General features: G+C 38.2%; 1 protein-coding gene across 12 annotated transcripts in view; it reads left to right on the top strand.

The window, feature by feature from the left end:
- The window catches only part of SLTM (SAFB like transcription modulator), a 54,165-nt gene that overhangs the window by 29,033 nt on the left and 2,122 nt on the right, over window positions 1-23,010 (top strand). For 4 of the 12 annotated variants that reach the window (XM_031002538.3, XM_055363138.2, XM_063699024.1 and 1 more), the window contains 15 exons: window positions 3,248-3,275; window positions 4,599-5,067; window positions 5,682-5,731; window positions 7,304-7,422; window positions 9,956-10,105; window positions 10,345-10,448; window positions 10,551-10,717; window positions 11,177-11,262; window positions 11,481-11,644; window positions 14,080-14,260; window positions 14,987-15,111; window positions 15,984-16,154; window positions 17,000-17,314; window positions 17,421-17,565; window positions 20,758-20,918. In XM_031002538.3, the coding sequence (XP_030858398.1) occupies window positions 3,248-3,275; window positions 4,599-5,067; window positions 5,682-5,731; window positions 7,304-7,422; window positions 9,956-10,105; window positions 10,345-10,448; window positions 10,551-10,717; window positions 11,177-11,262; window positions 11,481-11,644; window positions 14,080-14,260; window positions 14,987-15,111; window positions 15,984-16,154; window positions 17,000-17,314; window positions 17,421-17,565; window positions 20,758-20,918 (2,435 nt within the window). The remainder of the gene's footprint in view (window positions 1-3,247; window positions 3,276-4,598; window positions 5,068-5,681; window positions 5,732-7,303; window positions 7,423-9,955; window positions 10,106-10,344; window positions 10,449-10,550; window positions 10,718-11,176; window positions 11,263-11,480; window positions 11,645-14,079; window positions 14,261-14,986; window positions 15,112-15,983; window positions 16,155-16,999; window positions 17,315-17,420; window positions 17,566-20,757; window positions 20,919-23,010) is intronic. The other 8 variants (XM_031002539.3, XM_063699026.1, XM_055363139.2 and 5 more) reach the window with 5 other exon arrangements.

Here is a 23,010-nt window from a genome sequence, read left to right as displayed (position 1 = left end):
AAAAAAGAGAGAGAAATTCTTAGAGCACAGTATAATGGTCTTAGATAGTGATCGAATTTACATTGTTATCAATTGATGATTTACTTGTTCTGGACTATTTTACTTCTTAGCTTATGGCCGAGCTTTTTAGTATTTTTAGTTTCCTTCATGTTACTTTAGTTGTAAAATAGTTAGTCATTCCCTAATTGGCACACTTTAACTTAGTCCAAATATCATTTATTAATAAAATGACTTCATAGAAATTATTGTTGGCCGGGCATGGCGGCTCATGCCTGTAATCCCAGCACTTTGGGAGGCTGAGGCAGGTAGAGCACCTGGGCTCAGGAGTTCGAGACCAGCCTGGGCAACATGGTGAAACTCTGTCTCTGCCAAAAAAAAATACCAAAAAAATTAGCCAGGTGTGGTGGCATACACCTGTGGTTCCAGCTACTCGGGAGGCTGAGGCCGGAGGATCAACTTGAGCCTGGGAGGCAGAGGTTGCAGTGAGCTGAGATCACACCACTGCACTTCAGCCTGGGTAACAGAGTGAGACCCTGTCTCTCACACACACACAAGTTTAAAAAAGAAAGAGAGAGAGAAAATACTTAAAAAAAGAAATTATTATCCAAATGTACTTTTGAGCACATTGTAAAATATTTGACATTTTAAGAAGTGCATGCTTTTATATGAATCCAAAATTGTATTATAAATAAGCTGTTTAAAGTTCTACGTACATTTCCATTTTCTTCGTCTTTTTTCACTAAGGTTGTCACTCTGTAAAGGCAGTACTGCTCAGTGTTTGCGCTGTACCAGCAGCATTAATTTCACCTGGAACCTTGTTAGAGCTGCGCATTCTTTTTTTTTTTCCATTTTAATCTTATTATTATTATTATTATACTTTAAGTTTTAGGGTACATGTGCACAACGTGCAGGTTTGTTACATATGTATACATGTGCCACATCATTTAGCGTCAGGTATATCTCCTAATGCTATCCCTCCCCCCTCCCCCTCAGATGCACATTCTTAAGCCTCATTCCAGACCTTCTGAATCAAGATCTGTGTTTTGTTTTAACAAGCCCTCCAGGGGATTCTGATGCATGCTCAAGTTTGAGAACCACTGCTCTAAGGCTTTGTGTGTGGTAATTTCACAACAAGCTTCACATCACCTGACTTTAAACAGCGTACTTCTGCTTAGTTTTCTAAGCAGAAGTTATTAAAGGCCAGGCACGCTGGCCCACGCCTGTAATCCCAGCACTTCGGGAGGCCGAGGTGGGCGGATCACCTGAGGTCGGGAGTTCAAGACCAGCCTGGCCAACATGGTGAAACCCCGTCTCTACTAAAAATACAAAAATTAGGCTGTGTACGGTGGCTCAGCTTGTAATCCAAGCACTTTGGGAGGCTGAGGCGGGTGGATCACGAGGTCAGGAGATCGAGCCTGTCCTGGCTAACATGGTGAAACCCCATCTCTACTAAAAATACAAAAATTAACTGGGTGTAGTGGCACACGCCTGTAGTCCCAGCTACTTGGGAGGCTGAAGCAGGAGAATCGCTTGAACCCGGGAGGCGGAGGTTGCAGTGAGCCAAGATCGCACCACTGCACTCCAGCCTGGGTGATAGAGGGAGACTCTGTCTCAAAAAATAAAAAATAATAATAATAAAAAATTAGCTGGGTGTGGTGGCAGGTGCCTGTAATCCTAGCTCCTTGGGAGGCTGAGGCAGGAGAATTGCTTGAACGCAGGAGGCGGAGGTTGCAGTGAGCTGAGATCATGCCACTGCACTCCAGCCTGGTGGACAGAGCAAAACTCTGTCTCAAAAAAAAAAAACAAGACAAAACAAACAAACAAAAAAAGTTATTAAAACATTTGGTAGGGCACAGTGGCTCACACCTGTAAATCCTAGAACTTTGGGAGGCTGAGGCAGGAGGAACGCTTGAGCCTGGGAGTTCCAGACCAGCCTGGGCAACATAGCAAGACCTCGTCTCCACTTAGAATTAAAAAAAAAAATTTGCTGGACATGGTGGCACACATCTGTAGTCCCAGCTACTCAGGAGGCTGTGGCAGGAGGATCACTTGAGCCCAGGGGTTGAGGCTGCAGTGAGCTATGATTATGCTGCTGCACTCTAGCCTGGATGACAGAGTAAGGGACCTGTTTAAAAAACAAAACAAAACAAAACATTTCTTAAGCCAAGCGTAGTGGTTTGCATCTGTAATCCCAGCTACTTGGGAGGATAAGGTGGGAGAATCAGCTTGAGGCCAGGAGTTCGAGACCGCCTGAGCATCAATAGCAAGACTTGTCTCTAAAAAATAAAATGATTCTTTAATTTTTTCAGTTATTGAGATTATAATGCATATTACTTTATTCTTTATAGTCTTATATTTGGGAAAATGTTGGTTCTATGTTGGTTTGATTACTTCAGTGATGTTTGCATTATTTGCTTGGTAGAACAAATTAAGCTTCTCCCTTCCCTTTATGACTCTTCTGTTTTTAAGCTAGCACATTCTTAATTTTAATTTTAGCCAAACTGTCAAATACGTTAAAATTAAAGTCATATTTTAAAAATGTGAGGGTTAACTTGTTTTAATTACCTGTCACACAAATACCATTTTAAAATTGGCTTTGCCATCAGTATATGTGTGACAACTATGAACTTTTTTTTTTTTTTTTGAGACAGGGATTTACTCTGTCACCCAGCTGGAGTGCAGTGGTTGATATGAACTCACTTTTAACACATTAAAAGAATGAATAATTTGAAACTGACCTAGTAACTGTTCTTCTAATGTCTGATATACTTAAAGGGGAGTATTGTTTGTTTGTTTGGTTTATTACTGTGTATTCAAGCACTTGAAAGTTACGTCTACAGATTATACTTTCTGGTACTGTTTTGAATAGTATATCTTAGCTAAGAGTACCTGTGAACTGAGTGACATAAAATACGTCATCAGGTCAGCCTTCTTATTGACAGCTCTTTGATATGAGGAAGAATTGGATTATATAAACTAGTTTTGAATAGTGAAACTAATCCAGTTTGTTATTGATGTACTCATTGATAGATATACCTGTTTTCTAAAATGTACCAAACTTGTGCCACATATCTCTCTACATGGACTCTGGTTCTGATTGGAATAGCCTATTTATTTGTTAGTGTTAGGTATCCCTAAATAATATCATTAAATTATCCACCAATTTTAACTTGGCTGATCTTGTACTATTACTAAAATCTAGTTTTATGTGAATTCATTTTACATTTGATTATTCTTTGAATTTCAGGATGGTGAGGAAGAAGAAAATGAGAAAGGTATGTTTGATGCTAGAGTTTAAAAATTGCTAAAATTTAGAAAAACAGTAAATTATGTAAAAAGCACTCCTTATTTGAAATCTTATTTTTGAAATTAGTTTATTTTCAAATTTTCCATTTAGTGAATTAAGTTAGCATCTTAATTTTATTTTCCAATTGGTTTTAATTTTCTTTTGAACACTAAAGATATATTGCAACTTAATAGTACATATCAGTTACTGTAGTGAACAATGCTATTTTTTATTTAACCCAATTTTAATTTTATTTTTAAAATAACTTCTGGTATACGGTAAGTTGATTAAATTCTTAAGACTGACACTGCAGTAACTCATGTGTGCTTATTGGAGTCCTAGTGCATAACTCACAGTGAATTTTACAACTAGTCCTAAAAATGATGAATGACCAGGAGACTGACTTTGTGTTTGCTGCTTAGAGAAACTTCCATACAGTCGTCTGACAATTTTAGTTTAGACGAGCTGTCTCATTCAATACAATTACAGGGGCAACAGTAGCAATACATGTGGTCAGTAGGAGGTTATGGAAGAGTCCTTGGACAGAAGTCAAAGGATCCTACTTTGGACTAGAAAGGACATGGAGCAGGGTTAAGCAAGGCAAATAAAAAGCCTAGAAGCAATGATGAAGTGAAGCTACTGACTGAAAATCTCACATGCCCGAAGCCTTTCTGTTTTGGGGGAATGCAAGACATCTTTGAAAACGGTAATTGCAGACTGACTGGACAGGATGAAGACTGGAAATAACCAATTTCCTGAACGTCACGGAGCAGGAGCATCTTTGGAGCCTTCTGTACCAGTTTTCCCTATGAATCCGGACTACTCAAGCATTGAAGAGTGGAAAAGATGGGGCCCTGAAATACTCTGAAGACTGATTGATATCCTCAGACTGTTACCTGTCAAGAAGTCACCATGGGAGTTCTGAAGGTCACTAGGGTTCAATCCCAGGATAATTCCAGCATTGAACAACAATCTGCACTTTTGTCACTGTCACATGGAGGAACAAAATCTTCCATATGCCATTAACTTATAACCAGAAATGAAGAGCTGGTATCTTCAGGATGGAACCATTTTCTCACTATTGTTGTTTGGTGTTTGTATGTAGAGATCATTTTTTCCATGAAGAATAAGTGATCCTGGGTAAAGGATGGTTTATGTTAGTTAATACCCTTGTGTTTTTTTTTTTTTTTCCCTAACCTTCCATCAGTGCTAATAACTGGCTTTATATTTTCTAGGTCCTATTCTAGCTTATGAATATGAAATTGTTTAAACTTCTTGTTTTGCCATATTTATTCCTGTTAAATCCTCTTAGATATAGCAGGTTCTGGTGATGGTACACAAGAAGTATCTAAACCTCTTCCTTCAGAAGGGAGCCTAGCTGAGGCTGATCACACAGCTCATGAAGAGATGGAAGCTCATACGACTGTGAAAGAAGCTGAGGATGACAACATCTCGGTCACAATCCAGGCTGAAGATGCCATCACTCTGGATTTTGATGGTGATGACCTCCTAGAAACAGGTAAAAATGTGAAAATTACAGATTCTGAAGCAAGTAAGCCAAAAGATGGGCAGGACGCCATTGCACAGAGCCCGGAGAAGGAAAGCAAGGATTATGAGATGAATGCGAACCATAAAGATGGTAAGAAGGAAGACTGCGTGAAGGGTGACCCTGTCGAGAAGGAAGCCAGAGAAAGTTCTAAGAAAGCAGAATCTGGAGACAAAGAAAAGGATACTTTGAAGAAAGGGCCCTCGTCTACTGGGGCCTCTGGTCAAGCAAAGAGGTTTGTTTTTCTATGTCAGTTCTTTACGATACTGAATTCCAGCATTCAATAAGATCACTCTACATTAAGGGGGTGGCTTCAAGAACATGTACAGTAATTAGTGTCTTATGATCCTGCCTATAATATTTTTGACCGTCATAAGTTACTTTTAAAAATTTTCAAGATCTTCATAATAATGCAGTGTGTTCTACTGATTGCATTGTCGAATGTCAGCATATATTTGGTTTTTTTGTTGTTTTTTGTTTTTTGTTTTTTTTTCAAATTGACAATTTTTTTGTGTTTTATTTTTTAAAATCCTTGTGATGATGGTTAATGAACAACTATCAGTTCTAAGAACACAAAATGAAGTCAAGTCCCAGTCCTGAAATCTGGAGAAGATGGCCATATTTCCACTGAATAGAATTGTCAGAAAATCTAGATCTTCAGGCATCTTGGGGAAAATCAGTCCAAGAATCCTCAGGGAGTCATTTGTTCAAATAACCTAATCTAGGCCTTTGGAATTGTTAATTTGTATGAATAGCACTAGTTTGAAATACAGTAAATATCAAGCTGTTCTGTTTTGGGTTTGTTTTTGTTTTTGTTTTCAATTTTCTTCTGGTGATTTGCCTCTTTAGCTCTTCAAAGGAATCTAAAGACAGCAAGACATCATCTAAAGATGACAAAGGTAAAGAATTTTTTTCCCTATTTATTTCAGTGTTGACATTGCGTATTTTCATTAAAAAGTAGTAGTTGCGCGGTGTTTTCTTTGACATTTAGTCCTTAAAAATTTTATTGACAGACTAGAAACTTGAGATGGTCTTTATATAAACTGTGGAATTATATATATTACAGAAAACTGATTGATGTGTTACTGTTTACTTACTTTGTAAACTGGTATTGGGTACGTTAAAAACCCATTAGCTAGGGAACACTTACCTGGTGTGTTCTAAGGGACTGTGTTGAATATTAATAGATACTTTCTTACATTATAATTTCAGAACTATTTTATCTTTTGTTACTCATTTATAACTACTGTGTATCACCACAACCTTTTTCCTGTTCTGTCTTTAAATAATACTTGTGTGTATTTGTGGAGTCTAGTGTTCTTTTTTCTTTTTTTAAAATTCTTGTAAGTTTCAAAGTGCAATATTTAGTTGCTTTCTGATACTGAGAAATCTCTGGTTATCTCATGCCCATGAGCTATAGTTTCATCTTGTACATGTGCTGTGTTTACTTGAAAAATACTTAATTTCTAGAAAAGGATTTTAAGGGAAAATAAAACATTCAGGTACTGCAAAGCTTTTAAATACCTCCTAAATGTGTAAAGGAGAATTGTATGCATCCTCCATAGTTTATTTTAAATCGTTAGAAATCATAAGGATGTGATTTATGAATTGGTTGGTCTTGCTTAAAAGAATGTGAAATATAGAAATTGTTCCTTTTAATTGCTTGTATACTGTTTCTCTTAAAGTGAGTAAAAATTATTTTCCAAATAAAGTCAAGTGAATGAAAATTTCCCTTTTATTACAGCACATTTGAAGAAAAGGGTGACTGGCTAGGCCTGTATCCTAAGATATGGCCTCTATACGTATGAAGCCATAATTTATGTGTGACATAGTACAGAAATGATTCATATAATCATTTACCTATTATAAAGGATTTTGAGACCTCTGATCTTAATCTTGTAGTTGTTTTGTTTTAGAAGATTGTTTCTTATTGAATCTAGAGTTATCCAGCTGCATATAATTCCCATTTTGTCTTACTTATTCTCTAATACGGAATGAAGGTGTACCAGTTGGTTCGTCTTTGTTATTAAGCATATAAATTCTTGAAAAACGTATACCTTGCTCTGACTTTTTTCTTCTTCCATTTCAATTTCTAAGGATCTAAAGCCCACAGCAGATGTGGCAACTAAACAGTCTGTTCATTCCTAAATGACTGCTTCCTAGTTGTCTCTATTCAGTGCAGTGGTAGACTATAAATTATTAAAACTGAACAGCAAAAGTCTGAGACATGTAATTGATTTTTTTACCCTCTTCAACGTAGAACTCATACAATAGGAAATGTACATACGTTCAGATTTTTTTCCCTCACTAGTCATGTTGTCTGTTTGATTTCAATAATAGTAAACTCACAGGATTTTGATATAGTAACGTCATACTATCAAAATTATAGTTTTGAAAGAATGTGGCCCTTATAGTTTTGTATAAAGATTCTGATTGAGATACTTAAACATCTGATATTAAATCTATTCTAGGAAGTACAAGTAGTACTAGTGGTAGCAGTGGAAGCTCAACTAAAAATATCTGGGTTAGTGGACTTTCATCTAATACCAAAGCTGCTGATTTGAAGAACCTCTTTGGCAAATATGGAAAGGTACATTCTTTTTACCTTTTTATCTGTCTTTCTGGTGTCTGCATTTGAAATGAGGATTGTATTCTAAATAGTATTACATGAATATCTTCTAATTTATTGTATCTCTTAGGACTGTTAATAGACATAATTATTGAGTTCTGTGGTAATGGTAGATGAGAGTTAGGGGATAAATAGCGTTTCATCATTTAATCTCTCTCTGAGCCTCGGGAATCTTTGTATTCCAAACTTTAAACCTATTTAAGCCAAGGACTAATAAGTTTATTCATCATGATACTTTGTAGCATGTAGCTTGGGATCTAGCATATTGCTGAGCCTGATTTGGACATCTTGAAAATACATTTATATTTAGACTATTATTAGGCAGTGGGATACATAATTCATGGGGGCCTGGGGAGAACCAGATATGATCCTTGTTACAGATTTCTAGTCCAGTAATGGAGAAAAATGTAAAACTGGCTATATATATAGGCATGAGAATGGTTTAAACTTATATAAAGTTATATATAAACATATATCTACATTAAGTTTATATATAAACTTTTTTTTTTTCTTTTTGAGACACAGTCTCACTCTGTCACCCAGGCTGGGGTGTAGCAGCGTGATGTGGGCTCACTGCGACCTCTGCCTCCCAAGTTTAAATGATTCTCATGCCTCAGCCTACCTAGTAACTGGGATTACAGGCATGAGCAACTGCACTGGGCTAATTTTTGTATTTTTAGTAGAGATGAGTTTTTCACTATGTTGGCCAGGCTGGTCTCAAACTCCTGGCTTCAGGTGATCCACCAGTCTCAGCCTCCCAAAGTGCTGGGGTTACAGGTGTGAGCCATCGCACCACGCCGATATATATATAAACCTAATCAGAAGTTGTTATAAGTCTTGTGAAGGAAAAGTACACAGGTGTTAAAAAGGGGAGGCTTTCCTGTGGTTAGTTCATCAGGAAAAGTTTCTCTGGCAGTTAAGGGGAGACCTAAAGGAAGAGAAGGAGTAGTCAAAGAATACTCAATTAATAACAAATGCTTTGAATTGTGAGCCGCATCCCTGATGGCTCTCAATACTGTCTACTTACATTATAGTTTTTCATATACATCAAATAGTTAATGTACTCCAATGTAAGCTTTTTGAGGTCAGGGACCTTATTTAGTGTACTTCATGTGCACATGATAGGCTTTCAGATATTGAAATTACTGAATTAGTGACCATTATTGGTAAATAGCCATTAATATTACCAAAACCTGTCCTCTTGATTTTTGGAGGGTTTTTTTCCTGCTTCAATTAGTGAGTTGCCTGAGTGTAAAGGAGGTTCTTGTAGGTGTCAGAAATAGAACACTGAGAATTGTAGTCCCATGATAGGCTGTGTTATATTTTTTCTTCTGTTTTCAATAATGTATTGTTAGAGATGTGAAAACAATATTTTAATGTTGGTATTTATTAGTAGTAAAACTATATGAGGATACCATTTATTTGGTAAGACGACCCGTGGAGTTAAAAATTAAATGGCTATGGAGCAAATCAGCCTTTCCTAGGGTTGAGGTAAAAGTTGATTTGTTCCAGCCACCCACACTATAAAACTCCTGATTTTCCTGTTTACTTCTTCCCAGCTTTATGTCTTTACTCCTCTTTGTTCACCACCGAATCGTTCTCTCTCTTTTCTTCTCACTCATCCATCCCTGCTTTGTCTCTCTTAACTAACCATCTTACACAATTGCAATTATTTGTCATGTTCATATACGTTTTAAAAGCACATAGATTGAAAGTGTTGTCTTTCAAGCTTTAGGGTGTTTTTCGGGGGATGCATTTTTAAGTCTGCTTTTTTATATGTGATTGGTTCTTTACTCATTATAGAAAAGTGTTAACACTCATCAATAAAATACTAGAAACTTTCTCTAAAGACATTCAGGGTGGGCCTATGATAGGGATATTTTGGTTCAAATCCAATTTATTTGCTTTTATTAATTGTGCCATTACTTCATTGATGAGATTGTGTTTTGGCTACATATTTGAGAGGAGGAAATAAATATAAAAAGGTTAAATTGCTTTTTGGCACTTTAAATTGTTCCCCTGAATATTTACTAAGATGGGTAATGTAGATGGTGATCACAAGAATATGAAATAGGCTGGGTGCAGTGCCTCATGCCTGTAATGCCAGCACTGTGGGAGGCCGAGGTAGGCCGATCACCTGAGGTCAGGCCTTTGAGACGAGCCTGGCCAACATGGCAAAACCCTGTCTGTACTAAAAATACAAAACTTAGCAGGGCATGGTGGTGCATGCCTGTAATCCCAGCTACTTGAGAGGCTGAAGGAGGGGAATTGCTTGAACCCAGAAGGCAGAGGTTGCAGTGAGCTGAGATCACACCACTGCACTCCAGCCTGGGTGACAGAGTGTGACTCCATCTCAAAAAAAAAAAAAAAAAATGGGACAGAATAAGATACACCCTGAATTAATATATAGTTTCGGTTGTGAAGTTTCATGTATTTAGAAGTCTGTGTACTTGGAATGTTGTAAAACTCTCTAAAGTACAGTCTCATTTTATAGGTTCTGAGTGCAAAAGTAGTTACAAATGCTCGAAGTCCTGGGGCAAAATGCTATGGCATTGTAACTATGTCTTCAAGCACAGAGGTGTCCAGGTGTATTGCACATCTTCATCGCACTGAGCTGCATGGACAGCTGATTTCTGTTGAAAAAGTAAGCTTCCCTAACTGTTTATCAAAGCAAGTCTAATTTGATGGCTAGTTCTCAACTCATAGCTGTTAACAGTAGCAGGGAGTAGAATTTGCAGTGATTTTTAATTTGTATGTATTTGTAGTTTTTACTCTCCTTATATTTTTCCTATCGTTTCCAAATTTTCTGCCATTAGCACACTTCTTATAATCACAAAAATGTAACCATATGTACAAATTGTTTTTCTGGTTCGAACCTTTCAGGTAAAAGGTGATCCCTCTAAGAAAGAAATGAAGAAAGAAAATGATGAAAAGAGTAGTTCAAGAAGTTCTGGAGATAAAAAAAATACGAGTGATAGAAGTAGCAAGTAAGGATTTATTTTTATTTATTTATTTTGATAAGCAGATAGACTTTTTTGGTACATTATGAAGTACTCATTCTGTTTTTTTGTCTGGGGCGGTATGGTCAGGACACAAGCCTCTGTCAAAAAAGAAGAGAAAAGATCGTCTGAGAAATCTGAAAAAAAAGAAAGCAAGGATACTAAGAAAATAGAAGGTAAAGATGAGAAGAATGATAATGGAGCAAGTGGCCAAACATCAGAATCGATTAAAAAAAGTGAAGAAAAGAAGCGAATAAGTATGCTATACATATTTTCAATCCCTTTCTAATGCATTCTACTACTTAATTTTTACGGTGGAAGGGAAAACCTGAAATTCTAATCCAGAGATGTAAGCTTTGTTGTTAGGTGTCATTGTGGTAGGAAAGGAGGTCTAGTAGGAGTAATTGTCTTCTTTTCTACTCTGGGGAAACAAACAAATGTATTCTTCCAGCTAAGCTCCTTTGCTATTCTGGGCTGACTTAAAATGGTCATTGATTAGTACTATTGAATTAGGATCTTTTGGTATCACTGAAAGTATTTATGTTAGCAGACTGAACTGTTTAAAAAACTCTTTGCATTGAAGTTCTTGTAGAATAAGTAGGTTTTTTATTTCATGTATTGGTGTGTGACTATCAGAATTTAGCATTTTTACATACATATTTTCTTTTTCAATGAAAAATTTTAGACATTTGTTTTATATAATTTTTTTCCCTTAGGTTCCAAGAGTCCAGGACATATGGTAATATTAGACCAAACTAAAGGAGATCATTGTAGACCATCAAGAAGAGGAAGATATGAGAAAGTAAGTCTCTGATCAGGATGGTTGTATACTACTTCAGCTGTTTACAAAAGAAGATAATTCTGTTTTTCCATAACCATCTTTGCGTACTTGCATGCTAGCAAACCCAAGAAAAAGGAAATGTTACTAGTCATTTGAACTTTTTAAATGACCTGCTAAACTTGAAAAATAAAGCCCCAAAATATTTTAATTTCTAGTGTTCTTCTAACTTTTTTCTATAGATTCATGGAAGAAGTAAGGAAAAGGAGAGAGCTAGTCTAGATAAAAAAAGAGATAAAGACTACAGAAGGAAAGAGATCTTGCCTTTTGAAAAGATGAAGGAACAAAGGTTGAGAGAACATTTAGTTCGTTTTGAAAGGCTGCGACGAGCAATGGAACTTCGAAGGTAGGAAGAGAGTCTGTTTTATACCTGTCTTTAAATATAGGTAAATATTTAACACTAGTTGTAAGCCAGATTTCTGGAAATTGTATTCCCACAGAAAACTGTTTGCCACCTTAAAGAAGTTACGGTAGCATCTAATGATTTCTTAAGTTTGCATAGCACTTTACAATTTACAAAGTGCTTTTCCATCTGTTATCTCCAACTCAACAGTTCTGTAAGGCTAGTTATGCCCATTATACAATTGAAAAAAATGGAGGCCCAGAGAGGCTAAATGACTCTTCCAATGGCCACATGGCTAACAAGTGGCAGAGTCGGGACTCAGACCCAAGTCTTCTGACTCCAAGTCCAATGCTCTTTCCTCAACACCAAAGCTGCTGCCATAAAAAACATGACTTTAAAGGAAAAATTTGAGATAAGATAGTTTCAAAGTAGCTACAGTATTCAAATACTGTAATCTGAAATTTTAACAAATTTAGCAAAAATTTATTGTTTGCGTTAGTGCCTAAGAGAAGGAAGATTTGCCCTGTGAGCCTAATGGTATTCGGATTATATCCCAAAGCAAGCATTCTCTTTAAAACAAACGGAAAATATAAACAAAGCAAGATGTTTCCATTTTTAGTGGCCATATCTCAACAGTTCACCACGAGTGTCAGTTTACTTTTGTATATCAATTTTTGGATGCCACTTAAAATAGTCTTGTGGGTGTGTTTTATAGTATATTATTTCAAATGTTAAGCTGTCTTGTCCAGGGGTTACTTATCATGGGATTTCATCCATTCATTCACGACAGCGTTAGGAACTACCAGAGATACTTTTAGCAACTTAGATTATTCTGTACAATAATTGACACACAACTTTACTAAAAGGAAGTAATCCTTGTAGCACATAGAACCCATTTTCTCTTTTTTAAGATGAAGTCCAAATGTGCCTAGCTTCCTGTGTATTTAGTTGACAACAGATTGAGAGGAGAGTGGGATTGAGGAGCAACTAGACCAGTGATTCTCAAACCCTATGTGACCAAAGTCCCTTTTATATTAAAAAAAGTTGCAATGCCTTTACTCTCCTGAAATGAAATTGATGCATAACATACTTAACCTATATCAAAAAAAAAAAATGTAATGGCTTAACTATAATATAAAGGAGAAATAAAAGTAATTTATAATAAAAATATGTATTCCAGATATGAAGGTTTAGGCATGACTTAATGAAGTAGTCAGATGTTTGCATCCCTATTTAGACTCACTGAGAATGGGACAGCTTGAAATACAGACTGACGTTGTATGTCATTTAATATGTTGTATTGGTTAGTAAATACCAGAAGTAGTGTTGACATTATGACATGATTTCTGAAATGGTGAGCAACTCTTGGTAAAAGTCTCAAGAAAGTATAATTTTCCTTCTATTTATATGGAGTTGCATTATTGGAAATTCTAGATTATATAAATCATATCAAAGCAAACAAACAGTATTTATTAAAAATGGGGTTGAGTTCTAGACTGACATATTATTTTTGCTTAAGGTGTTTGGTTGTTTTTAATGGTGTGCATGTCCGTTGTGGCATCTGAAAGGTATGAGAGGTGTTGGATGGTTCTTGTTGTGTACGACTATCCTCACTATTCCATGCATCAATAAGATACTTAGATTCCTTCATCCTCATACACTAAACACTAGTATCTGCCCCATGGTCATTGTGATAATTAAAAATATCCCGTTGATTTCTGTAGAAATAGTACTGACCCATTGAGAACCACTGGGTTACTAGAGAAAGACATGCTGATGACAGAAAAGGATGCTGACTACCTTACAGTAAGAAAATAACATTAAAAGTCTAATACAATAACAATTCAGTTCAGTGAACAATTGAACTACCTCTGACTCAGAAAAGCATGTTACCTGGAGCCATCTATTATAGGATAGTAAACATTCCAAAATAGCCCTTAAGGACACCATTTTGTTATATGTAGTATTTGCTATTATTGATGTTCATTGTTATGATCCCAAATCATCAAAGTAAAGTATGTACTTGTTTAAGGAGATACAATAGAATATATAATAGGGATTAGAGCTTTTTCCATCAAAAACAAGTGTTGGAAGTTGTAGTTTTGTAAATTTACATATGCAGATTACATCCTTCTAAAATGTCAATTAATTAATGGACTATTATAGTGATTTTTATTTAAACAGGAATCATCTAAGAGGCAACTACTCTATATTATAAAATTTAGCTGCTCAGTTGACAGTCTTATTTATAAATAAGTGAAAATATTGGGATCTGTTTAAAGTTTTACTTTGAATTCTCTTTCCAATTACATTAAAACTACTTAGATTGAGTTGAAATTTAAAATTGCCAACCTCAAGGAAAAATTCAAATTCAAAGCTATTCTCTTTCACACAGTGCTAGCATAATTTAAGTATTTCTAAATACTGATTTTTGGTAGACGAAGAGAGATTGCAGAGAGAGAGCGTCGAGAGCGAGAACGCATTAGAATAATTCGTGAACGGGAAGAACGGGAACGCTTACAGAGAGAGAGAGAGCGCCTAGAAATTGAAAGGCAAAAACTAGAGAGAGAGAGAATGGAACGCGAACGCTTGGAAAGGGAACGCATTCGTATTGAACAGGTGCAGTCAGAAAATCTTTTCATCTTAAATAACTCACCTTTTTCAGACTCTGTGATTTTAGCCCTAAAACTTGCTTTACTTGTTGTAAAGCGTCTATAGAATGAGTTTAGCTAATGAGCTTTTAAGTGTCCCTGAAAGATAACAGTGAATTAGGTACTAGTTAAAAATACAATTAGTAGTGACTTTGTTCTAGATAACTGGTAATAATTCTAGCTCTGCAATATCATGGCAGCCTAATAGTCTGAGCATAGGACTATGAGTCCAGAGTAGTTGTAATCCAGGCTCTGTCACTATCCCAGTCTTAGAAAATAATAACGATTTCCTTACATATTATAGTGGGAATGATTTCCCAAGGCTGGAAGGAAATAATGCCTCTCTTTGCAGAATTGCACCTCAGGGTTTTAAGGCACTTAGTCTCCATGCATATTAAGAATGCTATTTCTAATTCCCTTTAGGTGCTTTTGTTTTAGTCGAATGATTAAACTAAACTTGACCTTCCCAAATACTTGCCAACTTTTACCACCCAGTCCTTGTTATTTTTAATGTTGCAGAACAATAGCTACAGCCTAGATTATTGAAATCAAATTTAGGTGTCATAGGTTTGTGTTTTGCCTGGTCTTTGCTTATGATGGTTTCTTAGCAACAGGATTAAAACAAGGTTGCATGTATACTTATCTTATGTTTTCATTTTGCCTTGGTTGGTTCTTCCTTCTGTGTTGTCTGAAGGAACGTCGTAAGGAAGCTGAACGGATTGCTCGAGAAAGAGAGGAACTCAGAAGGCAACAACAGCAGCTTCGTTATGAACAAGAAAAAAGGAATTCCTTGAAACGCCCACGTGATGTAGATCATAGGTAGTTACTCATTTTATTCCTTAACAGTTAACCTTGCTGTTTTATTCCCTTTAGGCTAAGACTAGAGAATTAGAAAGTACAGGCTCCCATCACTGGAATAAAAGTCATGATCAACAGGGATGGGAAGGATTACAGTACTGGGGTAGACCCAGTGCACTGGCAAGTGGGAACAGTCTGTTTCTTTCCATGTCTACCTTTCTGATGCCAAATGTTTTTCATTATGACTGGAAATACATTGTCATAGTAGGCTTCAATAATAATTAAACAGATTTTGAACATTCTTAAAAAGGTAGTGCAGATAGTATAGAAATGGAAGTCATAAACTTGAGATTGAAAGATAGATTCTATTGTGTGTTTGGATTCATACTTCATATAGATTTAAAAACATAAGTATGCCCATTTAATTTTCTTAACATAAATTCTGTGAAACTGAGTTGATTGTGTAGAGAAATAGGTGGAATGAATGAACTGTGCTTCTGACTTACCACTCTAACGTTTCCAGAGTTAAGGGTAACTGAAGAGGTTGTGTGAACTGGTTAGAATTTTATTATAAAGTGGTTTCAGGTATTTTATTTGTCTTTTCCATTTAATGGTATCATTTCTCCTGAATGCTAAATGTCTTTTCTATTTAGTGGAAAAGACAGGCAGTTTTTCAACTATTTTCTCTCCTGTTAAATTCCTCTCACACTATTTGACTTTATGTAATTCAACAATTAAGTCTTTGCTAGTTTGTACTCCTGATGTGTTATGTCTTGAGTTTACTAGCCCTGTTATGTCCACAGTTCTAACATGTGGTACGTATGACTCCAAGTAAATGTCATTTGATTACTGTAGAACTAATTTATATAAATAAGCAAATATTTCTCTTCAAGGCGAGATGATCCTTACTGGAGCGAGAATAAAAAGTTGTCTCTAGATACAGATGCACGATTTGGCCATGGATCCGACTACTCTCGCCAACAGAACAGATTTAATGACTTCGATCACCGAGAGAGGGGCAGGTTTCCTGAGAGTTCAGCAGTACAGTCTTCATCTTTTGAAAGGTAGATATGTTGAAAATTGTTATATTTATTTTATGAGCCTTGCTAGTGATAACTCTGTTTCTCCTAAAATCTTAACTAGAAGTACCAGGTCAGAACTGAATACTCAGAACAATTTACGTGGTTTTTGTTTCTGTTAATGGGAATGTGATTCAGTATTCCAAATTAATTAACCAGAACACCATTAAGCAGGTTGGCTTTATCTTCTTATCTTTATTTTATTTTAATTTTTTTTGAGACAGGGTCTCATTCTGTTTCCCAGGCTAGAACGCAGTGGTGCAATCTTGGCATACTGTGCCTCTGCCTCCTGGGTTCAAACAATTCTTGTGCCTCAGCCACCCAAGTAGCTGAGATTATAGACATGCACCACCACCATGCCTGGCTAATTTTTGTATTTTTAGTAGAGACGGAGTTTTGCCATGTTGGCCAGGCTGGTCTAGCACTTCTGACCTGAAGTGATCCACCCACCTCAGCCTTCCAAAGTGCTGAGATTACAGGCCTGAGCCACCACTCCCCGCCTCTTCTTATCTTTAAAACTGTGCCAGCAGTGATTGCTTTGGATGTGCCTCAACTGTTAAGAACAGTAAAACATTCTTCAGCTTGGTAGTGACTTTTGAGTGTTCGGTATCATTTCTCCTGAATGCTAAAAAAACCAACCTTTAGGCTAGACACTTAGTTCAGTTTAAAAGAAAATGAGTTGTAATAATCAATAACTAGCTTTTTTCCATGGCTTTGCCTTAAGTTCATTTTTTGGTTTCATTATTGTAGGTTATGCAGACAAAGTTAAGAAGAATTAAGCACTCAAGTAAGCACTTCTTGGACCTATATTCTTTGTTTCTAATCAATAGGCGGGATCGCTTTGTTGGTCAAAGTGAGGGGAAAAAAGCACGACCTACTGCACGAAGGGAAGATCCAAGCTTCGAAAGATATCCCAAAAATTTCAGTGACTCCAGAAGAAATGAGCCTCCACCACCAAGAAATGAACTTAGAGAATCAGACAGGCGAGAAGTACGAGGGGAGCGAGACGAAAGGAGAACGGTGATTATTCATGACAGGCCTGATATCACTCATCCTAGACATCCTCGAGAGGCAGGGCCCAATCCTTCCAGACCCACCAGCTGGAAAAGTGAAGGAAGCATGTCCACTGACAAACGGGAAACAAGGTAGCTGTGTACTTTGTAATGCTTTCCTAGTGGTCTCATGCATTGGGGTTAAAAAAAATTAAGATTACAGTTTTGATCATGTATGTTTTTATGTTTTGTTTAACAGAGTTGAAAGGCCAGAACGATCTGGGAGAGAAGTATCAGGGCACAGTGTGAGAGGCGCTCCCCCGGGGAATCGTAGCAGTGCTTCGGGGTACGGGAGCAGAGAGGGAGACAGAGGAGTCATCACAGACCGAGGAGGTGGATCACAGGTAAGTGCTGCGGGAGGCTTGCCGCGAGCCTGCACACATACATTTAGAGGATTCATGAGCTACTCTGGATATACAGTAGCATTTTGATGTGGCTTAGATTAGCTAGATTGGAATGATTCAGAGGCATGAATTTTTTATTTAAATTTTTAAAATCTGAATTTTTCTCATACTTTACTGTCAGTAGTTGACCATCAGTAGTCCAAAGAGTTAAGGTACTAGCCTTGAAATACTCCATTTTGATTAAACTTCCCAGTGAAATTTAAGAATTGTTAATTTGGTAAGTGAGCCTATCTAATGATAACTTTGGTTTTATTTCTTTTTAAGAAATTGAGGCTTTCAAACTGGATCTGAAATCTTTGGCCCCTACTTGTGTTTCCTTTTCAATAAAATATTCTTGGCCGGGCATGGTGGCTCATGCCAACACTTTGGGAGGTAATCCCAACACTGTGGGAGGCCGAGGTGGGCAGATTGCCTGAGCTCAGGAATTTCAGACTAGCCTGGGCAACATGGCGAAACCCCATCTCTACTAAAAATACAAAAATTAGCCGGGCGTGGTGGTGGGCGCCTGTAATCCCAGCTACTCTGGAGGCTGAGGCAGGAGAATCACTTGAGCCCAAGAGTTGGAGGTTGCAGTGAGCCAAGATGGCGCCACTGCACTCCAGCCTGGGCTACAGAGCCAGACCCTGTCTGGAAAAAAATATATATATATATACACATATATATATATACACACACACACACACATTCTTCTTTTTCTCCTGCTTCATTTAAGTAGCTTAAAGTGTAAAATTGAAATAGAACTTTTGTCTATTTTTTGTCTTCTTATCCTAAAGGTAGATGAGTGTAATGTTACATATTTTTAAATTTTTACTCTTGTGACACTTTATTGACTTGAATATTTTGTAAGTTAATGAGCTGGACAGAGGAAAGTGTCTTTATCTTTTAGAGACCGAAATGAACAAAAACCTTTTGCCTCATTTAAAAGTATTCTTCTACTGATGAAATACTGGCGTGTGGGTTGATAGTAGCACAGTTAGGACATACTTTCATAAATTATATACCAAAAAGAATTGTGCAGTGTGTGTGTCTCCATTATATGCTGGTGTTTGTTTTGTATTTTAATACACTGTGTGTGTGTGTGTGTTGTTGTTTTTTTTGTTTTGTTTTGTTTGTTTGTTTTTTGAGTTGGAGTCTTACTCTGTCAAACAGGCTGACATGCAGTGGCACGATCTTGGCTCACTGCAACCTCCACCTCCCAGGTTCAAGCGATTTTCCTTCCTCAGCCTCCCCATTAGCTGGGACTACAGATGTGCGCCACCACGCCTGGCTAATTTTTGTATTTTTAGTAGAGGCGGGGTTTCACCATGTTGGTCAGGCTGGTTTCAAACTTCCGACCATCCACCTCTGACTCCCAAAGTGCTGGAATTACAAGCATGAACCATGACGCCTGCCTCCTAAACAGAATTTTTAAGACTGAGTCTATAATCCAGATAAGTCTGCCTTGTTTATAGTAAAATTTAAGAAAGTATCAAAGACTAGCCCTCCGCATTCAGAGGTCCTTTTAGAAAATGTGTCCTGAGGAGGAGATCTTGTATCCTCCCTTGAAAATTTTCTTTTTCATAATGTTAGTCTGTAAATTGTTCTGCCAGTATTATATCTAAGCCTCTCTGTGGGTACCTTCTGCTTTCTTTCCTGTAAGCTAAGTATCACAATGCTTGCTTTCTCTTTCGGTAGATCTCTAGTTCTACAGTTTCTGTTTCTTTGTGTTTGCTACTCTGTTTTCCATAGTTATGGATGTAGCACCTTGTAAGTGCCATAGCACTAAGTAGTACAATGTAAAATAAGTTCACAACTCCTGTTTGCTGTGCTGTCTGCATGTTGTCCTGATAGGCTGATCATAGGCCCTGCTGTGCCTTGTCTTAAGGTTTTGATCTCTGGCTGTGCCTTCTTACAGTCAATATAAGATCCAAGTATATGAAATAATCAAGGGTCAGAAAGCCCTTGGGTGCTAGAAAATACAGAAATACAAATTAATGGCCAGGCCTGGTGGCTCGTGGCTGTAAACCTAGCACCTTTGGAGGCCAAGGCGGGAGGATTACTTGAGGCCAAGGGTTCGAGACGAGCTTGGACAATATAGTGAGACCCCCATCTCCATAGGAAAATTAAAATTAAAGATGGGCATGGTGGTGTGCACCCTGTAGTCCCAGCTAGGCAGGAGGCTGAAGCAGGAGAATTGCTTGAGCCCCAGGAGTTCAAAGTTGCAGTGAGTTACGGTAGCAACACTGTACTCCAACCTGGGCAACAGTGTGATCATGTCTCCAAAAAAAAAATTATTTTTTAAAAAAAGGAATTGGCCGGGTGTGGTGGCTCACACCTGTAATCCCAGCACTTTGGGAGGCCGAGGCGGGCGGATCATGAAGTCAAGAGATCAAGACCATCCTGGCCAACATGGTGAAACCCCGTCTCCACCAAAAATACAAAAATTAGCTGGGCATGCTGGTGCATACCTGTAGTCCCAGCTACTTGGGAGGCCCAGGCAGGAGAATCGCTTGAATCCCAGGGGCGGAGGTTGCAGTGAGCCGAGATCGCGCCACTGCATTCCAGCCTGGCAACAGAGCGAGACTCTGTCTCAAAAAACAAAACAACAACAACAAAAGTATTGAATCATTTCCTCCATACCCTTCCCTGAGGCCTGAGTAGCTTCTCACTACAAAATAGATGTAAACTCTTTTCATATGCTGCTGCACTACTCATCCTTTTATCTTCTCAGACATCTTATTAATTTGCTTCTGACATTAAAAGCACACCAATATAAGTTGGTATGAGACCAAGACTGAGGGTATTGTGACTTCTCCTTCTTTTTTTTTTTTTTTTTTTGTGAGATGGGGTTTCACTCTTGTTGCCCAAGCTGGAGTGCAATGGCGCAATCTCAGCTCACTGCAACCTCTGCCTCCCGGGTTCAAGTGATTCTCCTGCCCCAGCCTCCTGAGTAGCTGGGATTATAGGTGTGGGGTACCATGCCTGACTAATTTTTTGTATTTTTAGTGGAAACGGGGCTGCACCATGTTAGCCAGGCTGGTCTCGAACTCCTGACCTCAGGTGATCCGCCTGCCTCAGCCTCCCAAAGTGCTGAGATTATAGGTATGAGCCACTGCGCCCGGCCAAGTGACTTTTCATATGCTATTCTTTTAGCACTATCCTGAGGAGCGACATGTGGTTGAACGCCATGGACGGGACACAAGCGGACCAAGGAAAGAGTGGCATGGTCCACCCTCTCAAGGGCCTAGCTATCATGATACGAGGCGAATGGGTGATGGCCGGGCAGGAGCAGGCATGATAACCCAACATTCAAGGTAAATAACTAACCAGTTTAGACTTTTTCTGCCAGCACACAACCAACACTTTATCCTTTCCATAAAAGTCATTATAGTTTCTGAGAGACTGAATTGCAACTAGTGAAAACCCTAGGTCTGCCCGAACATTTCCATGTATCAACCCGTAGTCTCCAAAAGAGTGTTTGCAGAACAGCTGATATTAATGTGTTAGTTTGTATTCTTCCTTTTAAATGAATTCAGTGACGTTCTGGCAAGTTGATCTAGATATGGGTATGTACGTATGGCAGGATCCAGTAAACAATGAATTCTTTTGTTTTGTTTTGTTTTTTGTTTTTTGAGATGGAGTCTCACTCTGTCGCCCATGCTGGACTGCAGTGGCGAGATCTTGGCTCACTGCAACCTCCACCTCTTGGGTTCAAGCAATTCTCTCATCTCAGCCTCCCAAGTAGCTGGGATTACAGGCATGCGCCACCATGCCCAGCTAATTTTTATATTTTTAGTAGAGACGGGGTTTCACCATGTTGCCCAGGCAGGTCTCGAACTCCTGACCTCAGGGGATCCGCCTGCCTTGGCCTCCCAAAGTGCTGAGATTACAGGCGGGAGCCACTGCACTCAGTCTAGATAATGAATCTTAACCTCACATTGGAACCATCATCTTGTTCTCTACCTAGCATTCCTCAAATTCTTAGGAAGAAAATACTGAAAGTGTGTTCTGTTTCCTCCCTTTTAAAATAACTCTTGGGAAGGCTTTTAGACATTTAACACAAAATCTGTTCATACGTTAAGAGGCGAGCTTTACTTTCTCTTCACACTGAGGTCGGATGTGGCCCTTAAGCCAGCAGGTCTTCAGCTTCCCCATCTCTTTCATGTCCTCCTTTCTTTCCCATTCCTCTTTCTTAGGAGAGTTATTGGCTTGACTCAGTGACCCAGGTCACTACTATTCCATGGTCACTTCTACCATCAAACTTCAGTAAGTGTGCTACTTCTGCCTGCACAAGCTCAACATTCATTGTATCTGGTTTGTAAAGGTCACCGATGACTTTTCTCTTGATAAATATAGATTCTTTTATTTTCATGGTTGTCAGACTCCTTGGTGGTTAAACACTGTTTCACACGGTCACTTATCTTTATTTTGAGGGAGTCTGTTTTCTAGGGCACCATCATTTTCTTTCTGCCCTTGTGACTGCCTTTGCAGGCTCCTTCCCATGGCTAAGCTTTAGACACTGCTGTTTCCTTTCAGCTTCATGTTGCCACTGCCATGTAAGTGCTTTGCTGTTTCCATGAATTCAAGGTCACAGTCAAACTCATTCCTCTCCTTTTTCAAACCTTTGTGTCCCTTTTGTTGCCTCCAGTTTCTTTTAATTTGATAGTGCCACCATCCATTTCATTCACCCTGACTGGAAATATGGGGCTTGTCCTTACCTTTCTTCATTCCTAGTATAAATTTCTAAGTGTGGTTCTTTTTTTTTTTTTTTTGAGACAGAGTCTTGCTCTGTCCAGGCTGGAGTGTAGTGATGCAGTCTCGGCTCGCTGCAACCTCTCCCTCCTGGGTTGAAGTGAATAGCTGGGAATACAGGCGTGCACCACCACGCCCAGCTAATTTTTGTATTTTTAGCAAATGGGGTTTCACCATGTTGGCCAGGCTGGTCTTGAACTCCTGACCTTGTGATCTGCCCACCTCAGCCTTCTAAAGTGCTAGGATTACAGGCATGAGCCACTGCGCCCGGCCGTGTGGCTCTATTTTTTTTTAAATGTTTCTCAGGCTGGGCACAGTGGCTCATGCCTGTAATCCCAGTACTTTGGGAGGCCAAGGTAGGTATATCACTTGAACTGAGGAGTTTGAGACCAGCCTGGGCAACATGGTAAAACCCTGTCTCTACAAAAAGAAAGTTTATCATAGCTATCCCTTATTCCTCATTTTAGCTTCTATCTGATCTTCCCAATTATTGTGTTCCATTACCCCATTTGTAAATTGAACTGTTGAAACTCCCATTTTATTATACCATTTATTGCTCTAAAACCACAACAAGCAGCTGCTCCAGGTCACAGGATTGAGCCCAGATTCCTCAGCCTGGCCCTTATAATCTAGTTTTATTCTGCCTGAACCATT

The sequence above is a fragment of the Gorilla gorilla genome, chromosome 16 (genome assembly GCF_029281585.2).
Source record: "Gorilla gorilla gorilla isolate KB3781 chromosome 16, NHGRI_mGorGor1-v2.1_pri, whole genome shotgun sequence".
NCBI classification, from domain to species: domain Eukaryota; kingdom Metazoa; phylum Chordata; class Mammalia; order Primates; family Hominidae; genus Gorilla; species Gorilla gorilla.
This window is presented reverse-complemented; position numbering and strand designations above follow the sequence as displayed.